General features: G+C 39.1%; 1 protein-coding gene across 1 annotated transcript; it reads right to left on the reverse strand.

Annotated features, from left to right (window-relative positions):
• Positions 1–8330: 8330 nt before the first annotated feature.
• Positions 8331–9898, reverse strand: LOC100524066 (olfactory receptor 1L4). Its single transcript, XM_003122131.3, has one exon. The coding sequence runs from the start codon at positions 9507–9509 to the stop codon at positions 8568–8570; it is 942 nt and encodes a 313-aa protein (XP_003122179.3). The 5' UTR covers positions 9510–9898; the 3' UTR covers positions 8331–8567.
• Between the last annotated feature and the right edge of the window lie 11100 nt (positions 9899–20998).

The following is a 20998-nucleotide window of genomic DNA, read 5'->3' on the forward strand; positions in this document are numbered from 1 at the left end:
CATATTTCAGCTATGGAGAACAATACTGCAATATTCCATTGTATATGGCAGGGATGGTGGGGGCAGCAGAGAGGGACTCAAGTGGCTGGCATCAGGAAGTTCAAATACATGTGGGGAAAAATCTAGATAAATCTGCAGGGGATCTTGATGGCTGTGCCAGCCATGCATTTCTTCAGGGGAGAGAGCTGCTGGGGTCAGTGGCAGGGCAGGTCCCTGGGAACTGTGGTCTCTCTTACTGCAAGGCTAATAATGCAAGTCTTGACTTTTCTTCCTTCTTCCTAGAAATCTCTATGTCTCAGCTTTGCCAGTCTCTGAGTCGGGTGAAGCTGGACCCTCAGCTTGTGTCCCCAAATGCTAGGGAAGCTAGTTGCTCACTTATCAATATTCCTTTTCCTCATAGGGGAACTCTTTCCTGCTGGGGAATTCCCCTTGGCACCAAGCAGTGCCAGCCTGGACTATGGGCTGATGCAGGTAAAATGAAGCTGTTTGTCCTTCCCTTTTGGTGCTTTTATTCTCAAGGGTATTTTTTTTTTTTTTGTCATTGTGTTGTTGAAGTCCTCTCACCCTTATCTCTCTCTTTCTTTTTGGCTGCACTCATGGCACATGAAATTTCCCAGGATCTGGATCAAACCCATGCCCCAGCAGCTTCAGTGACAACACCAGATCCTTAACCCACTGAGCTGCAGGAGAAAACCTTAAGTCTCTTAAGTAGACTCGGGAGCTCTCCCAGAGCTGTTTCGTTGGTGGAGAGCTGTCTAGTTGCTGATCTTTGTGGGTGGGGGGTGGATGCTGGGATCTGCTGCTCCACCATCTTGGTGACGTCACTCCATTTACTGTTAGTTCCACAGGTAAATATATGCTTGCTGTTTGTCACCTGTTCTTAATTTGCTGTCTGGTTAGTCATTGTGGTTCCTGAAACTTGTGCTGTAGTAGGTTTCTCAGAACTTGAATACTGAAAGAGGCTTTCATACTAAAAGTAATTTTGACTGGATATGAAACCTTAGCTCATATATTCTTTCTTATCTCAATATGTTTTTGTGTAATTAGCTGTTGTTTTCATAATATTTTCAAAAATAGGGTATTTTACTTCCTGAGCCATCTGGTTCTGTTCCTCTTTTCTACATTTATTTAGACCTTCTTTTTTTCCCCCTGTATTATTATATTTTAAAATTGTGGTTAAAATTTATGTTTACCAAAGGAGAAACATAGTTGGGGATTAAAGGGGGTGGGGATCCATATATCCACACTACTGTATATAAAATAGACAGAGAGCAAGGACCTACTGCATAGCACAGGGAAATTTACTATATGGGAAAATAATAACCTATATGGGAAAATAATCTGAAAAGGAATGGATGTATGTACAATTGATTTACCCTGCTGTATGTCTGAACTTAACACTACTTTGTAAGGCTACTACATTCCAATAAAATTAATAACAATTGTGATTAAAAATGTAACATGAGATCTCCCTTCTAACATATTTTTGATTGCATGGTACACTATTAACAATAAGCAAAATTGTTGTACAGCAAGTCTCTAGAACTTTTTTCATGTTTTATGACAAACTCTTTACCAGATGAAGAGAAATTCCCCATTGCCCCTCCTCCTAGCCCCTGGGGACAAACATTCTACCTTCTGTTTCTATAAATGTGCCTCTTTCAGCTACTTCACACTAATGGAGTCATGCAACGTTTGTCCTTCTGTCACTGGCTTATTTCACTTAGCATGACATCTTCCATGTTTACCATGGGGTCATATATTGCAGAATTTCCTTGTTTTTTAATGGCTGAGTAGTATTTCATTGCAGGTATACACCATATTTTCTTTATCCATTCGTTAAGGTATAATTAGGTTGTCTGCCTATGTTGGACATTGTGAAAAATGCTGCATGAACATGGGATTGCAAATATATCCTTGAGATACTGATTTAAGTTCTTTTGGACTAATACCCAAAGGTTGGATTGTTGGATAATATGGTAGTTCTGTTTTTAATACTTTGAGGAAACTCCATCCTGTTTTCCATAGTAGCTGGATCATTTTGCAATCCTATCAAGAGTGTACAAGGGTTCCAGTTTCTCTACATCCTCATCAATGCTTGTTATTTTGTTTTGTTTTGCTTTGTTTATTGATAATGACTGTTCTAACAGGTGTGAAGGGTTATCTCATGTTTATTTTGATTTTCATTTCCCTGATGGATTACTAACACTGAAGTTCTTTTCATATACTCATTAGCCATTGGTATGTATTTTTCAGAGAAATGTCTATTAAAGTCCTTTGTTCATTTAAAAAATCAGATGATTTGGGTGGTTTTTTTTTGCTATTGAGTTGTGGGAGTTCCTTATATTTTTTATAGATGAACATCATATTGCATATTTTTTGCATATAGTTTCTCCTATTCCCTAAAGCATTTTGCAGTCTATTGTATCATTTGCTTTTTAGAATTTTTTAGTTTGATGTATTCCCACTTGTCTGTTTTGGATTGTTCTGTCTGTGCTTTTGGCATCATATCCAATAACTTGTTGCAAGAACCAATGTCAAGGAACATTTCTTCAAAGAGTTTTATATTTTTTGGTCAAATATGTAAATTTTTATCAGTTTCAAAATGAATTTTGTAAATGGTTTAAGTTAATGGTCCAAATGAATCCTCTACACATGGATCTCCATTTTTCCTAACACCATTTATTGAAGAGACTCTACTATCTTCATTGAATATTATTTTTTAAATCATTAATATATATATTTTTTCTGCTGTACAGCATGGTGAACAAGTTACACTTACATGTATACATTCTTTTTTTCTCACATTACGTGTTCCATTCTAGACAGAAATCCCAGTGCTACACAGCAGGATCCCATTTCTATTCCATGCTGAAGGCAACATTCTGCATCTATTTACCCCAAGCTCCCAGTCCCTCCCACTCCCTCCCCTTCCCCCATGGCAACAAGGCAATTCTCCAAGTCCATGATTTTCTTTTCTGTTGAAAGTTTCATTTGTGCCATGTATTCAATTCCAGATATAAGTGAAATCATATGGTATTTGTCTTTCTCTTCCTGACTTAGTTCACTCAGTATGGGAGTCTCTAGCTCCATCCATGTTGCTGCAAATGCATTATTTTGTTCTTTTTATGGCTGAGTAGTATTCCATTGTGTATATATACCACATCTTCCTAATCCAGTCATCTATCAGTGGACATTTGGGTTGATTTCATGTCTTGGCTACAGTGAATAGTGCTAAAATGAATATGTGGGTGCATCTGTCATTTTTAAGGAGAGTTTTGTCAGGATATATGCCCAAGAGTGGGATTGCTGGGTCATAAGATAGTTCTATGTATAGTTTTCTAAGGTACCTCCATACTGTTCTCCAGAGTGGTTGTACCAGCATACATTACCATCAACAGTGCAGAAGAGTTTCCTTTTCTCCACAGCCCCTCCACCATTTGTTCTTTGTGGACTTATTAATGATGGCCATTCTTACTGGTGTGAGGTGGTATCTCATGGTAGTTTTTATTTGCATTTCTCTAATAATCAGGGATGTTAAGCATTTGTTCATGACGTTGTTGGCCATCTGTATATCTTCCTTGCATAAATGTCTATTCAGGTCTTTTGCCCATTTTTCCATGGGATTGTTGGTTTTTTGCTGTCGAGTTGTATAAGTTGTTTGTAAATCTTAGCGATTAGGCCCTAGTCCATTGTATCATTGGAAACTTTTCTCCCATTCTGTAAATTGACTTTTTGTTTACTTTTTACTGTGCAAAAGCTTGTCAGTTTGATTGGGTAGCATTGGTTTATTTTTCCTTTATTTCTTTTGCTTTGGGAGACTGACCTGAGAAAATATTCATAAGGTTGATGTCAGATAATTTTTTGCCTATGTTCTCTCCCAGGAGTTTGATGGTGTCTTGTCATGTATTCACATATTTCAGTCATTTTGGGTTTATTTTTATGCATGGTGTGTGGGTATGTCCTAGTTTCATTTATTTGCATGCAGGTGTCCAGGTTTCCCAGCAATACTTGCTGAAAAGACTTTCTTTTTCCGATTTTATATTCTTGCCTCCTTGTCATTAATTGACAAAAGATGTCTGGGTTTTTTTCTGGGTTGTTTATTCTGTTCCATTTGTCTCTATGTCTGTTTTGATATCAGTACCACACTGTCTTAATGACTGTGGCTTTGTGATAGTGCCTGAAGTCTGGGAGAGAGATTTCTCCTGCTTGGCATTTGTTTTTTTAGAATTGCTTTGGAAATTCTGGGTCTTTTGTGGTTCCCTATAAATTTTTGAATTGTTCCAGCTTCATGAAAAATGTCATGGATAATTTGATAGGGATTGCATTGAATATGTAGATTGGTTTGTGTAGTATTGCCAATACTATTTTTTCCAACCTAGGAGCATGGCATATCTTTCCATTTCTTTACATCTTCTTTAATTTCCTTGATTACTGTTTTATAGTTCTCAGCAAATAAGTCGTTCACCTCCTTGGTCAGGTGTACTCCCAGGTATTTGATTTTTGGGGTGCAGTTTTATAGGTATTGTATTTCTGTATTCTATTTCTAATATTTCATTGTTAGTATACAGAAATGTGACTGATTTCTGAGTGTTAATCTTCTATCCTGCTACTTTGCTGAATTTGTTGATCAGTTCAATTAGTTTTTGATTTGAGTCCTTAGGGTTTTCTATATATAGCATCATGTCATCTGCATATATACAGTAACTATTTTACTTCTTTATTTCCTATTTGGATGTCTTTTATGTCCTTTGTTTGTCTTATTGCTGTGGCTAGGACTTCAAATGTGATGTTGCATAACAGTGGGAAGAATGTGCATCCTTGTCTTATTCCAGATTTTAGTGGGAAGTCTTTCAGCTTTTCTCCGTTGAGTATTGTATTTGCTGTGGGTTTGTCATAAGTGACTTTGATTATGTTAAGGAATGTTCCCTCTATACCCACTTCAGTAAGAGTTTTGATTAAGAATGGATTTTGGACTTTGTCAGATGCTTTTTCTGCATCTACTGAGATGATCATATGGTTTTTGACTTTTCTTTTGTGAATGTCGTGTATGGTGTTGGTTGATTTACATGTCTTTTTTCTTTTTTTCTTTTTTTTTTTTTTGTCCTTGGCTATAGAATTTCCTGGGCCAGGGATTAAATCTACACCGTAGCAGCGATCTGAGCCACATCAATGACAATGCTGGATCCTTAACTTCCTGGGCCACCAGGGAATGCATGATTGTATATATTTTTTTTAATTTTGTTTTACTTTCATTTCCCCAATACCTTTTTTTTTTTTGTACTGTACAGTTGCCTTTTAAAATTAGTTGATGGGGGATGTCCCATCACGACTCAGTCATAACAACCCAACTAGTATATATGAGGATACGGATTCAATCCCTGTCCTTGTTAGGTGGGTTAATGACCTGGTGTTGCTGTGAGCTATGGTGTAGTTTGCAGAAGGTCTCAGACCGCATTGTGACTGGGTTGTAGGCTTGCAGCTGTAGCTCTGATTCGACCACTACTGTGGGAAATATGCCACAGGTGCTGCCCTAAAAAGAAAAAAAAATAAAGGAAGAAAATTTGATGGTTTCTATTTGGTTTTATATCTGAGTTCTCTTTCCTGTTCCACTGGTCTTTATGCTGATACTATCCTATTTTGATTACTGTGGCTTTGTAATATATTTTCAAAATATGAGGTATGAAGCCTCCAGCTTTGTTTTTATTCTCAAGATTGTTTTTGACACTTTGGGTCTTTTATAATTCTGTAAGTATTTTAGGATTTGTCTATTTCTTTTAAAAAGACAATTGGGATTTAAGGAATTTCTTGAAATTGCATTGAATCTGTGGATCACTTTGTATATTATGGACATTTTAATAATGCATAATCTTCCTATTCATGAAGTCTTTCCATGTATTTGTGTATTCTTTAATTTATTTTATCCAATATTTCTGTTTTCAGTAGATAAGTCTTTTACCTCCTTGGTTAAGTTTATTCCTCTGTAATTTATTCTTTTAATGCTAGTGGTGGTACTATGTTTTTAAATTTACTTTTCAGATTGTTCATTGCTAGTGTACAGAATCACAAGTGATTCCTTAACCCACTGCAGTCTGGTTCCTTTTACATTCCTCCATTGAAACATCATTACCAATGTCCCCTTTTCATTAAAGTCTCATGACCTAAAACCTCATTACCAATGGCCTCCTTGTCATTTAAGCTGATGAACAATCTTCCTGGCTTATTTTGCTTAAATTTTTATTATATTTTGATGTGGATTAATAGCTACTGCCTCTTGAAACTTCTTCTATTTTTGCCTTATATGGCAATTTCTTACCAGACCTCTTGGCTAATACCTCCTCTATCAGCCTCTTCAATGTGAGAAATACTCAGCCCACTTCCCTAGGCTCTCCTCAGCTTTCATATAAGCCTCCTTCTTTATGTCATTCACTCTGATCAACAGGCAAAATAGGTTCAAAGAACTAGATTTTTCTTAGTTCAATATAATGAAAAATTGTCAACATTTACATATATGTAGGCCTACAGCAGAAGGACCCTAATCTATTTCCCTTCCTTATATTCTCATCAAAGGACCTCATTAGAGCAGTCTTATTCCACTGTAGAGTCAGCCAGGCTCCATGGTTTCTGTATGGTGGAAGGAGTGTGAAGAAATTTCGTGGTCTCCCAAGGGTTGTAGAGAAGAAATTTTCCTAACCTGGCAAAGTGTTCAGAAGGACTACAGGGGCATTTCCTCTGATTATATCTACTTTCAAATGGGACTTATTCTTAGCAATGCTTATTAGCAACCTCCCAGGTTAATTTCTGGGCTGCTTTGTTTGGATAGCAAACATTTTATGAATGTCTCCAAACACTACCTGTCCCCATGAACTCACTTCTGAATGGTGGCAGGACATCTTAAGCGAATTGCTTCATGTTCTAAAAAAGACAACAGTTTAGTTCTGACTGAGAAGTTTATGGCTAATCTTTCACTCAAATGTGTTATTGCATGGTCACTAAATAAGTATTTCTCTTTTTTGAATTTTTTGGAATATCTATAAATCTTAAGTAAAGGATCTTGATTTCTTAACAGCTATGTGTTCTTGAGAAAAATGTGTTTGGTACTAAGGGCAGAGGGAGGTTGAACTAAAAAACTGTTAGCTTTCCTGGGACCAAAGGACTTAATGAACTTTATAAACTATGGAAGGTATCATTAACGAATTTATTTATTTACTACATTCTGTGAATTTTTCATATTCTAATGTGATTTTTGTATTTGGCTGAGCATGCAAAACCTGGCACATAAATAGAGTAAGTGGAATGGGTAGAGATCTTCCAGGCCAGTCTTCTCAAAGCTGAGTGATTGGTGGGAGATAGTGGTGAAAGCCAGAGGTGCCTGTGCAAATAAATAGGTGTTTGCAAAAGGAGTGTGTTTCCTGGATGCTTATGGCTTCTTGAAAACTGGAGGTAGACATAGAGCAATGGCAAGGACTTGGATGTTGGGGCCCAGGCATCCCTGTGTTCCATTAGGTTGTTATGTACCTCTTGTTAAATCTTTTTTTTTTTTTCTTTTTAGGGCCATACCAGTGGCATATGGAAGTTTCCAGGCTAGGGATCAAATTGGAGCCACATCTGATGGACCACACCACAGCCACAGCAATGCAGGATCCAAGCTGCATCTGTGACCTACACCACAGCTCACAGCAATGCCAATTCCTTTAACCCACTGAGCAAGGCCAGGGATTGAATTTGCATCCTCATGGGTACTAGTCAGATTTATTTCCCCTGGGCCTCAATGGGGATTTATCTATTGTATTATCTTTAAATCCAAAAGGCTTGTATTCAACCTCAGTTTCTTTCCACTTATCTTGACTCTGACAGTTGCTTATCCAGGACATAATGGTCATTTCAGTGAGTACTCCGGCCACATGGAAAAAGAATTAATAAGGAAGGGAAAACGTGTTGAGTCCTGTGAATTCACACTGTGATGACACTGTGGTGTTGGGGGAGGTAAATCTGTTTTATAGATTCTTCTGTCTGCTCTCTCCCCCACCCCCCATCCCCATTTTATTCTCCCTAATCTCAAATCAAGGAAGCACCACAGGGCTTTTCACTGTCTCTCAAACACATTCCAGTGTTTACTGCTTTTACTTGCTTGGATGGTTTCCACATGTGAAACTCTCTATTTCCTTGTTCTATTAACTTTAACCTGTCAAAATTCAATTCATACTTAAGGACATTTCAAGAAGACATTCCCTATACTCTATGGAGTCCATGTAATGTCTTACAAAAATGAATAGGATTTTCTAGTACTTGAGTACTGACCATTGTCAAATGTATGCAAGCATTATTTGGAGATACTTTTTTTCCACTATTTCTCCTGAAATCAGGATTCCTAGCAGTAATTAGCTTGGGACTGATCAAGGTCACTGTAGAACCAAAATAATCCTGCTTTAATGTCGGTGCTCTCACTGTGTTTCAATACCACCTCTTATCACCTCTTTGGGTTCCATGTGAAAATGGTAGGAAGGAAGGATAATCTGATCACCTCTTTGGTCACCTCCCAATTGTGATATTCTATCATGTTCCTTCTATGAGTGAATTCTGTCCCTTAGTTTCCTCAAACCCCTCTTCATATCTTTGTTCCTCAGGCTGTAGATGAAAGGGTTCAACATGGGTGTCACTATGGTGTACATAACTGTGGCCACCCGGTCCTTCACCACTGAGTACATGGACAGAGGTCTAAAATAGACATAAATGACACTTCCATAGAACAGAACCACCACAGAGAGGTGGGAGCCACAGGTAGAGAAGGCCTTCCACTTCCCAGCTACAGAGGGGACTCTCAGCACCGTGAAGATGATTCTCAGGTAGGAGAAGAGAATGCAGAGGAAAGGGGTTGCAATGACAGCCAGGGTCTCAGTCATGACCACCATCTGGCTGGAGGAGGTGTCAGAGCAGGACAGCTTTAGCACAGGCTGGGTATCACAAAAGAAGTGCTTGATGATGTGGGAGGCACAGAAGGCCAGGCGGGACATGAGTAGCACACGCAGCATGGAGTGCAGGTGAGAGATGGTGCAAGAACCCAGCAGCAGGAGGAGGCAGTGTCGTGGGCTCATAGCCACGTCATAATGGAGGGGGTTGCATATGGCCACCAGCCTGTCTATAGCCATAGAGGCCAGCAGGTAGCTGTCAGTGTTTGCAAAGGCCATGAAGAAGTACATCTGGACCAGGCAGCCCACATAGGAGATGGACTTTGTCTCTGAGAGTAAGTTCACCAGCATCTTGGGCACAATGACTGTGGTGAAGCAGATGTCCATGAAGGACAGGTTGCTGAGGAAAAAGTACATAGGGGTGTGGAGCCGGGCGTCAGAGTGGATGGCCAGGATGATGAGTACATTGCCCACCAGGGTGACCAGGTACATGATGAGGAAGACAGCAAAGAGGGGTTTTTGAAGATGAGGGTTGGAAGAGATGCCCAGAAGGATAAAGTCTGACATGCTGCTGCTATAGTTTTTTGTCTCCATGTCCATGACCTTGACCTCCTGCACAGAGTTTGAAGAAGCTCTAGGAGAGATGGCAATTTGACAAAAATGGCTTCTTTTCTAACTTCCAGCCTAAGAAAAAAAAAAATAGAGAGAGAAGAAGACCACTGTTCTTTGTTATGATATTATTTCAATAAAGTACAGAGAGCAGGAGGTAAAATCCACCAATGGGAAAGTTAAATAATTCTAATGTGCTCCCTATTTGAGAAACTGTATTTTTTCCAGATGATGTTAGGAACTTCTAAGTTGCCTAAATTTTTGTGTTCGTCTCAATACTCTTTCTAAAGATTCTTCTGAAGTTGCTTCTTGACTGGTACCCTACCTCCCCTGTTCCTTTTGCTCCCTTCTTGTCTTAGGGGAAGGGGTTTCTGAGTCACACCTTGAATCAGGATGCTTTAATACAAGGGGTCTGCATGAATGAGATCCTCTCACTGATCCTCTCCTACTCATACATCCATTGGTGATCGTCCATATGGTCATGGGCCATATTGGATTTAATGAATTCTCTTTGGTCCCAGAGAGTTCACATGAAACTTTCTTATGGCTTCAGAGCAAAACCTGCTTAATATTTATTTAAGCATTTCTATTTGGCTAATAGTGATCTGGACACTTGAAACCTATGTTTTTGGTTGATGGATGCCACTCAAAATAGGAATGGAATTGACCACTGAACAATGCAGGAGTACCATACAGATCCACTGATGTGTAGATTTTTTTCGATAAATATATAGTACAGTACTACTTCATCTGTGGGTTGGTTGAATTCATAAATAAAGAACTTGTGGATTTGGAGCGTTGACTGTGAATTAAAATGGGAATTTTTGACTCAGGACGATTTTGTATTTCTTACCCCAATGTTCTTCAAGGGTCCAGTGTCCTACAAGAAATTGCTTATGGTACTGAGTTTATTCCTTTAAATACATATTTTTTCCTGACTAAAAACTTTGAAGTTCTCATTCTAAACATTCTAGTAATACAGGAATATAACGCTTTGAATATGAATCTCATTTCCTACAATACCACAGAAAGATGTACAGATGGCCTTGGTTACTATTTTGTCATATTGCTCAGGTGGTAGTTTAAGCCATTGAAGAAGCAAAATGAATGAAAAGGAGGTGTAAAAATCAGTTAATATGAAACTGACACTAAAAACTGATTTGATTGTCCATCTAGAAAAATCCAAGAGGAACATCTGAACTCTTTAAAAACCTATGAAGTTTATAATAGTGTTCAGATACATATTAAGTATATGATTATTAATACTTTTCATGTATTAGAAAAATATAGGATGAAAGTCTAAAATAGAATTAGGAATCAACCTGAGAAGGAGTTTGTAAAGAGAGGTGAGAATAACTATGCTGCAACAGGATATAACGGAATAGAAAGGATGATCAGACTGAGTGGAAGTGAGATACTCCAAAAAAGGAAGATTCAATATTTCAAATGTCTGTTCTTAGTCTCCACAGGTACATGATATCATGCAGCATTTGTATTCCTCTGTCTGACTTATTTAACTTAGCACAGTGCTCTTAAGGTCCATTCATGTTGTCATACATGGTAGGCCTTCCTTCTTTCTCATGACTGAATCTAAAAAAGACAAACTCCTGGAAAGAGAGAGTAGAAGGGTGGTGGCCAGGGGCTGAAGGGTGGAGGAAATGGGCAGATGTCAGTCTGAGTCAAAGGTACAAACATCAAGTTAATAAGATGTATAAGTTCTAGGGATCCATAATGATGCATGACAACTACAGTTAACAACACTATATTATATACTTGAATTTTAATAAAAGGATATATTATTCACATATTCATTTAAAATTTATTTTCATGAGATGTCATTGACATATAACATTGTGTAAGTTAAAGTGAAGAACATGTTGATTTGATACATATTTATATTGCACTATAATTACTAGTGGAACATTAGCTAACACGTCTATCACCATATGTAGTTATCATTTATATCTTTGTCGGGAATAACTAAGATGAGTCTCTTAGCTACTTTTGAAGTGCCTATCTAATTTACTGTTGTTGGCTATAATCGCTGTGCTGATCTCCAGCACTTATTGATCTAATGATTGCAATTTTGTACTTTTAAACAACATTTTCCCAGTTCCCCCAATTCCCATCCCTGGTGACCTCCATTCTTTATAAGAGAGTAGATCCTAGATGTTCTCACCACACACACATACACAAAGAAAATGGTGTGCAGTGATGGAGGTGTTAACTAACCCTACTGTGGCAATCATTTTGCAATTAATGTGTATCAAATCATCACATCATACACCTTAAATTTACACAGTGTTACATGTCAATTATAAAAAAGTGTATCAAATCATCACATCATACACCCTAAATTTACACAGTGGTACATGTCAATCATATCTCAATAAATCTGAGGAAAAAAGGTCCATTCTCAAATTAATCAAATTCACTTCATATATAATAACACCCCAAGAGAATTTAATGGGACTGGAGAAGGCCCTTTTCAAAGTCATCTACATGAGTAAATGGCTAAGGAAAGGCAAGATCATTTTGAAAATACTGGACTAATGAGAGATGACTTTTCTAACTGAAAATCAAAGCACATAATAATGGAAAACAATAAGGTAATTTTACACACAGAGAAAAATAAATCAATGGATTGAAGAAGTTTATGTACCTGTATTTATGTATATATATAGATCTAGATATGCATAGAACTCAATATGTAATATTTATTTCATAGCAAGGGAGAAATGATGAACTATTAAAGAAGTGACATTTATGGCGCTGGCTGAACATTTGGAAAAAGTAAGGCTAGATTTCTCTCTAACCTGAACATAGAAGTAAAACTCACGCAAATCAATTATCTAAATGTAAACAATCCAAACCATAAAATATATTAGCCCCAAATAAAGGGAACATTTTTTTTATGGTCTAAAATTGGGGATGACATTCCAAGCAAAGAAATAAAATGCAGGGTCCATGAAAGACAAAATGCTTTAATGTGAAAATTCAACCAAAAGAGACCATAAGAAAAGGTAAAATAGAAACTCTAGACTCCAAGAAAATATCTACAACACATTCACCAAAGAAAACATATGAGATGTTCAACCTCATTGGTGATCAGAAAACATAAATTAGACTTAAGTACAATTATCATTCATTGGAATGGCCTTATTTTTTTTTAATATCCAAGTGGAAAAAGACCCTCAAGTTCCCTGATAGTGAGGCGGTTATCAAAATAAACCTTTTGGTAGTTTCCATCAGATCTGAAAACTACCTCTCCTTATCCAACAATTCACTTACAGAAATCTGTCATTTAAAAATAGTCATATATGTTAAGCACAAAATTATATACACACATTTTTATTGTAGCACTCCTTATATTGCCAAATAAAACAGTGCAAACAAATGAACAAAACAAACAACCCACAGATCACACAAACTAAATATCCACAAGAATTTAAATTATTAAAATAACTTATAGTGAATTTGTATTACTTCATATCACACAGTGTAAAGAATTTAAATGAGTAATGCTAATAAATGTTTATTAGCCCTGTATATACATGACACACTGAGCTATCTTTACATGTCTTTTATCATTTTATTGTCTCCAAATCCTAAGAGATAGGCACCATTATATCCCTACTTTACAGATTAAAAAAAAAAAAAAGAGCTTAGCAAAGTTAAACCACTTAGTATGTAGTAGAGCTGGGATTTGAGTCCAGTCAGTCTGATGGCAAAGAGAGAGCGATTCCTTGCTGGGCTATGTCATCCCAGTTACACTACTGTCTGTGATATTTTAAGTGGCAAAAACAAGTTGCAGGACAATGGATATAGAATAATCTCATTTTTGTCCAAAAAGATGTCCCCTTTCTATGCTGTGTTTGTGTGGTGTGTGTGTTTCTGTGCTGTCCTCGCCTCCTGAAGTGAGAGGGATAGAGGGGGGAGTGGGAAGTTCCTTCCGTATTTAACTTTTAAAAACTGAGGGGCACATATTTCTTTTATTAATTTTATAATGAAAAGGTGAAAGTTCACTAAAAATTCCACTTCCCAGAGTACTATAGATATGGGCATATTTTAAAGTTTTTTTTCTCTGCCTGGATCTATACACATATTATATTCAGAAATGGGTCATTTATCCCTATTACTTTTTCCTCCCATCACAGAGGAGTGTTGAAATGAATACTTTTGTATATAAATATTTTGCATTCAGGAGAGGTTTCTGTGACAGCATAGAGTACATTCTGGGACTTGGACGGCTGAGTTGGAGTTAAGAACCTACACATTTTTTAGGTGGGGGGCTGCGTTCATGCATATGGATGTTCCCAGGCAAGGGATTGAATGGGAGATACAGCCGCCGGCCTTTGCCATGGCTCACAGCAATGCCAGATCCAAGCTGCATCTGTGACCTACACCACAGCTCATGGCAACACTGGATCCCCGACCCATTGAGCGAGGCCAGGGATCAAGCCTGCATCCTCATGGATGCTAGTTGGATTCATTTCTGCTGAGCCACAGTGGGAACTCCCAGAACATAGACAATTTTAGTAGCTGCTCCCAATATGAGGCAATTATCCTTCATCTCACTCCTGGGAAATGTATTGATTTGACTCTGGATTCTTTCCCCATGTCTTTCCCTGTCCTCAGTTCTGGGACTTTGTTTTCCCTGATGGTGAAGGGATATCTGACCCTCCTTGGTCCTGAACTTGGAATTCTTCAGATCTCTTGTGACATTTCTCAAAACATAGGGACCCTCATTTCCATTTAGCTGAAAGTGATAACATTGCATATTTCCTCACGCCTTGGGAAGGTCTATTCCCCACGATGTACCATCAATAAAATGGTTTTTTTTTAACTTTCTTCCTGCCTACACTCAAATGCCATTTGTATATTGCCATGTACTATCACCACACCAAATCTTATGCATTAAATATGACTTGTAAATCAATTATACTTCAATAAACATGCAAAAAAAGGAGTTCCTATTATGAAACCTACTAGTATCCATGAGAGTGTGGGTTATGAATCCTACTAGTATCAGTGAGAGTGTGGGTTAGATCCCTGGCCTTGCTCAGTGGGTTAAGGATACCATGATGTCGTGAATTTTGGTATAGTTTGCAGATGTGGCTTGGATCCTGCATTGCTGTGGCTGTGGCTTAGGCCAGCAGCTGAAGTTTCAATTTGACCTCTAGCCTGGAAACTTCCATATGCTGCAGGTGCAGCCCTACCAAAACAAACAAACAAACAAACCAACAAAAACTGTACAAAAAAAAAAAGAAGAAGAAGCATTGTAGATCCTGAAAGGTTTGCAGACATAATATTCATAGATAATGAGCATCCTGCCATATTGACTGTCTCTGTAAACTTTTCAGAGGTAGACCTGAAAAGAATTCAGTGATTTTTTTCTTTTTGTCTTTTTGTTGTTGTTGTTGTTGTTGCTATTTCTTGGGCCGCTCCTGGGGCATATGGAGGTTACCAGGATAGGGGTTGAATCGGAGCTGTAGCCACCGGCCTATGCCAGAGCCACAGCAACGCGGGATCCGAGCCGCGTCTGCAACCTGCACCACAGGCAACGCCGGATCGTTAACCCGCTGAGCAAGGGCAGGGACTGAACCCGCAACCTCATGGTTCCTAGTCGGATTTGTTAACCACTGCGCCACGACGGGAACTCCGAATTCAGTGATTTTTGACTGCAGTTGATTGAGCAGTCTCATGTCTAAAAGTCAATTTCCACTTACCTGGAATATCTGTTTCTTGCCCCCAGAGCACAGTTAGATATAAACTCATGTTATCTGATGCCATATCATGACAGATATTATGTATTTTGGCATAAAAATGCAGGGTCCATGAATGAGAGTGCTAGAACTCAGAAATGAACCACCTTTGGCCCTTCCTAATATTTAGCCTCTCCTTCCCATGCTTTTGGTTTTGCATGACCCATATTAGGTGGTGGAAGAATGCTGCTTTATTAAGACTTGGAGATGATTAAGATGAAACATGGGATTTTGGTTCAGAGTCAACGTAAGTGTAAAAATGGAAGCACTTTTCATTTCTTTCAAATCACAATTTATAATAGCTTGATTAGATTATGTGTCTTCTGAAATTTATTATTATTTCTATACATTCATTCACCATCCTCCTATTATTTAAATAATACATGCTAACGCATATTTACATGGTAGAGGAATTTATAAAGGAATGTAATTATGGTTAGTAATAAAATATTTTGTGTTACTGGCAAAATGAAAAATAAGAAAGTTGAGTGAGAATTTGGTAATGCTTTCTATAATATTCTGTACTCTTGTTGCTTAAACAATAAGCTGTAGAAATGACATTTAGATGATGGCGCTTGTCATCAGTCAGTGGCTGGGAAGGACTAAGAGGGATCGGTACCTCTCCAACTCTTTTAATCATACTATCCCTCCTTAAAATGTATTTATTCCCTTTTTTGATAGATAGGAAATAGGAGACTATTTCTATACTTGTCTACTTTCTCCTCTGGAATTTTCTACTCTGTGGACATTTATCATCTAAGATTTATTTTATTTCCCTTGATTCCTAATAACTTATGCAATTTCCTTTGCTTCACCACCAGCCCACTTGAAACCAAAGAACAGAAACTTGGAGCACAGAGTGCACTATTTAAGTGGGATATAAACATTTTAGCGGGTAAAACACTGGTGCAAAATTACCATCGTTCACGTGCCTGCTCCCATGAATGAGCAAGGGCAGTTGAAAAGTGACCACAGTGAAAGAAAATGTAGTGGACAGCACTGGAGAGATTCTGAGCTCAGCACTTGTGATGTTAGTAGCATTACTATCCTTTTTTTTTGTAGATAAAGAGACTGAAGTTCGGAGGGTCACACAGTCGGTGTATCTGAAACACAAATCTAGGAATGCCTGATTTCAGACTGTGTGTTTCAAATGACTTGATCAAACATCTCTCCCAGACCATCATCTTGTGTAGAGAACTAAACTGGCATGTCCTTTGCTGGCAGAAGTTCTCTGCCTACCAACAGCCTGAAGCCTCCTTGCTGACCTGATCCTCCTCCTCCTTCCTTTGCTCCTCTCATCCCAGTAAGCCAGAGGCTCTGCTATCTTCCTTGCCTTCAGATCAGAACAGTTGTGTAGTCTGTGTACCTCAGCTCTGGCAGATTGTGAGCAAACAAATGCTCTCTGCTTTCCCATCATCAGTATCTGACCTTAGAATCTTTCCTGAGGTCCTTTTTATATTTTCTTTTTATAGCTAATCTGGGGCATGTGGAAGTTCCTGGGCTAGAAGTAAAATCTTAGCTACAGCTGCAACCTACACCACAGCCACATGCAACACTGGATCCCAGCCACATCTGTGACCTATTCTGCAGCTTGCCATAACACTGGCTCCTAAACCCACAAAGCAAGTCCAGGGGTTGAACCTGCATCCTCACAGACACTGTGCTGGGTGCTTCCCCTGTTGAGCCATAATTGGAACTCTCCAGTTTTTAAAGTGTTTCTTAATTTTTTTTCATTTTAAACTATTGTATTGAAGTGTAGTTGATTTACAAAATGGTGTTAATTTCTGCTGTACAGCAAAGTGATTCATTTGTACATATACACATACCTATTCTGTTTCAGATTCATTTCCCATGCTGGGTATCACAGAATATTGAGTAGAGTTCCCTGTGTGTACAGCAGGTCCCTGTCCACTAACCATTCCATATATATTAGTGTGCACATGCCAACCCCAAACCCCAATCCTTCCTTCTCTTTCCTATCTGGTAACCAGTAGTTTGTTTTCAATGTCTGTGAGTCTGACTCATTTGAGTAATGAAAAAATAAATAAATAAATAGATATAAAAATAAATAAAATAAAATAAAACAGTCTGTGAGTCTGTTTCTGTTTAGTAAATAAGTTTAGTTTTTCAGCAACATGGATGGACCTAGAGATCATCATACTAAGTGAAGTAAGTCCAAGACAAATATCACTTACAGGTGGAAACTAAAAATTTGAGCCCAGGTTTTCTGAAACTCAGCTTCTCCTTGTCTCCTCTCTTTCCACTGCCTGCACTAAGACATAGGTGTGCAGCCTACTGAACAGGGATGTCCTGCTCCGGGGTCTGCAGGGCCCTTTTCAGGAAGGTCTTTCCCTCCTCACCTTTCTGAACTCTCTCCTCCCTCTTGAGGTTTCCCTCCCCTATCACATTAAAGCTTTACTTCACCCCTGTTATTGTAGATGTCAAGGCAAGTAGACTTTTACAATATGCCCACTGGAATCCTTTTTGTGAATAATTGCCTTCTCTCTGTCTTAATACCCCTTGATACCCATCTGATCTGCCAGAGGGCTTAAAGTAGAATTTGTGTGGAAAGCCATTCTCTTGTGTCCCCTGCTGAGCTGGCCATGCCTCACCCAGGTATCTCCACCTTGAGACCCCCTCTTCATTGAAGCCCCTTCCTACATGCATTCTCAATCACAGTCATGTCCTAGATAAGAATCACACAGTGTTTACATGTACCAGATTCAGCTCTAGGAACTTCACATATACTGACATACATAGTCTTTACAGACCCCAGTTTACAGATAATGTAAGTGAGGGAGAAGGGTGGAAGTGACTTCTGAAGGCCACACAACTGGATGGGTGGATTCTGATGGCTTCAGAGATTTTGCTCTGAGCCCCTGCATTATGCTAACTTTTTGTTCACCTGTTCCCTTGCTGATCCATCTCCTGGCTGAGATAACTGTGTGGCTCTGGGTTGTAGGATGTGGGTGGTTCCCTTTAAAGCAGGAGCCAGTGCTTCACCCAGAGTAGGTTCTGAAAAATGTGGATCTACACTTTGAAGGAGAGAGAGAAAAAACTAGAGGAGGGTCAATGTTTCCTGGCTTTTGAGATGAAGGAGGGAAAATGGGGTTAGGAAAAGATCACAGGAAGAGGTTAACCCCTGGGCTCTATTCCCAAAGATCCCTCAGCCTGCCTACCTGTGGGCTTGACAGAGGAGATTCTGGGTCCTGACCAGGCCTGGGGTCCTGCTGACAGGTTGTGTTCAGGCTCTGAATCTCTGAGGCAGGAGGCAGCGTGAAGTGCTGCTCTAAGTTCAGGACCCTGCTGGTTCTTCTCTCTGTCCACAGTGGGATTTTCTGACAACAGGAAGCCTAGGGGGTTGTCCTCCCCCAGTCCCTAGGCAGCCATAATGCTGGGGGAGGATCCCTGCAGCCTTCCCAGGAGGGAGAACCTTCCTGATGCACTTTCTGAGCTCTGTTTCCAGGAGCCTGGAAGCCTGGGTTCCAGGGGTGTAGCCTCTGTACCTGGGAAGGGCAGTGGAGCCATAAAGCCACAGGGTTGGATGTGTGCATGCAGGTGCATGTGCACTATGTACATGTGTGTGCTGGCACACTGTATGTGCTGTCTGGACATGCTTGTGCTCCTGTGAGTGTCAGTGTGTAGACAGGATGGAGAGATGACCTCTGATATCTCTGAGCATCTGTGTCTGTGTGGATGATAGTGTCTAGGTGCAAGTGTCATGTTATTGGGCAAGGAATTAAGGTACAAGTTCTGGAGCCAGATGAATAGAGTGAGATCCTGGCTCTGCCTCTTACAGGCTGATCTTTTGCAGTAGTCACCTTTTCTGAGCCTAATTTTTGTTGCTGTTTACCTTTCTTAAACCTTTGTTGTTTCAATTTCTTAAGCCAGACTTACTGATTTTGAATCCTAGTTTTCCATGACTAAATGGGCAAGTTATTTATCTTCACTAACCCACATTGTCCTCATGTGTATGTGAAGACAACTTTTGGATTGATTTTTTAATTTTTTTCTGCTTTTTCTTTTTTATCTCAGCTTTTCTTTTAGAGAAATTTAGGTTCACATCAAGACTGATCATAAAGAACAAAGTTGCTGATATCCCTCCTGTCTTTGCACACACATAGTCTCCCCTGTTGTTAACATCCTGCATTGAAGTGGTGCATTTGTTACAGTGGATGAGCTTACCTTGGTGTATCTTTGCCCATAGTCCTCATCGATATTAGGGTTCTTTCTGGGTGTTGTGCATTCTGTGGATTTGGTAAATGTGTAATCATACGTAATCATGGGTAAGAGTTTCATACAGATGGTTTTACTGCCCTAAAAACCCTCTGTGCTCTGCCTGTTCACCCCTCCCCACACTCCCCCAAGCCATGGCAAACACTCATCTTTTTAATGTCTGCATAGTTTGCCTTTTCTAAAATGTCATTTATTTGGAATCATATATCTTACAGTATTTTTGGATTGGCCTTTTTAAGTTAGTGATAGGCATGTAAAATTCTCCCTCTCTTCTTATAGCTGAATCATACTCCACTGTCTGGATGTCCCACAGTTTATGTATCCATTCATCTGCTGAAGGACAAAGGTCAAAATTTTGACCATTATGAACAACGCTATTATAAATATCCACATATACTTTGGAAATGAGATTCAACTCCTTTGGGTAAATATCAGGGGATATGATTGCTGGGTAAGAGTATGTTTAGTTTTGTAAGAAACTAAGAAACCACCAAACTGCCTTCCCAAATGGCTATACCACTTTGCATTCCCACCAGCCAAGGATGAGAGTTCCCTGTTGCTCTGTGTCTTCCTCAGCTTTTGGTGTTGGCAGTTCTTGATTTTGCCCATTCTAATGGGTGTGTAGTGGTATCTTCTTGTGGTTTCATTTGCATCTTCCTGATAGCATATGATGTTGAGCATCTTTTTTGTATGATTATTTTCCATTTGTATATCTTCTTCAGTGAACTGTCTACTCATGATTTTTGCCATTTTAAAAATTGGGTAGTTTGCTTTCTTATTCTTGGGTCTTAAGTATTCTTTGTAGGTTTTGGCTAACAATCCTTTTCGAGCTCAGACTTGGGGTTGCCAAAGGGGAAACCATGGGAGAGTGAGAGATAAATTGGGAGGATGGGATTAACATGTACACACTACTGTATATAAAATAGAAAACTCACAAGGACCTATAGCCCAGGGAGTCTTGCCTGGCATATAATTATCCCTCAACAAATGTTACTGATAATGATGACTATGGTGTACATGTCCCAGTGCCACTCTGTAGCCACCTTCTTTCCAGTTCCCATTCTCTTCTCCATCCTACTGAGCTCTCTTGATGGGGCTTTGATGCATCTTAAGAACCATGCATGTTCCTATGGTGACAGGCACTGTAGGTACTGGAATAGGAGATGTTTCCTGACCTCTAGGCAGGCACATCCATCTGTACTCCTCTACACTATCCCATGGACAGCTCAAAAGGATATATTCTAAGTGGAATGTACTTCTCAAACTTGTTCCTTTCTATTTCAAAAATGTCTGCTTTATTTTTTAAGGCCTAGTTTAGATACCATCTCTTTGTAAATTTTTGATGGACTCTTTAGATAAACTAAGCAAATATTGCCTCTAGCCTCCTACAGCACTTTGCCCACTTGACATCACATTGTGTAGTAGTTGTCTCTGTCCCACCTGGTGGATGGAGACTTCCCACCAGGCTGTGAGGCCTTT

Source organism: Sus scrofa, unplaced genomic scaffold (genome assembly GCF_000003025.6).
Source record: "Sus scrofa isolate TJ Tabasco breed Duroc unplaced genomic scaffold, Sscrofa11.1 Contig59, whole genome shotgun sequence".
NCBI lineage: Eukaryota > Metazoa > Chordata > Mammalia > Artiodactyla > Suidae > Sus > Sus scrofa.

What these genes read in the sequence shown, in the direction of transcription:
- LOC100524066 (XM_003122131.3), bottom strand. Translation starts at nt 9,509, where the DNA reads ATGGACATGGAGACAAAAAACTATAGCAGCAGCATGTCAGACTTTATC.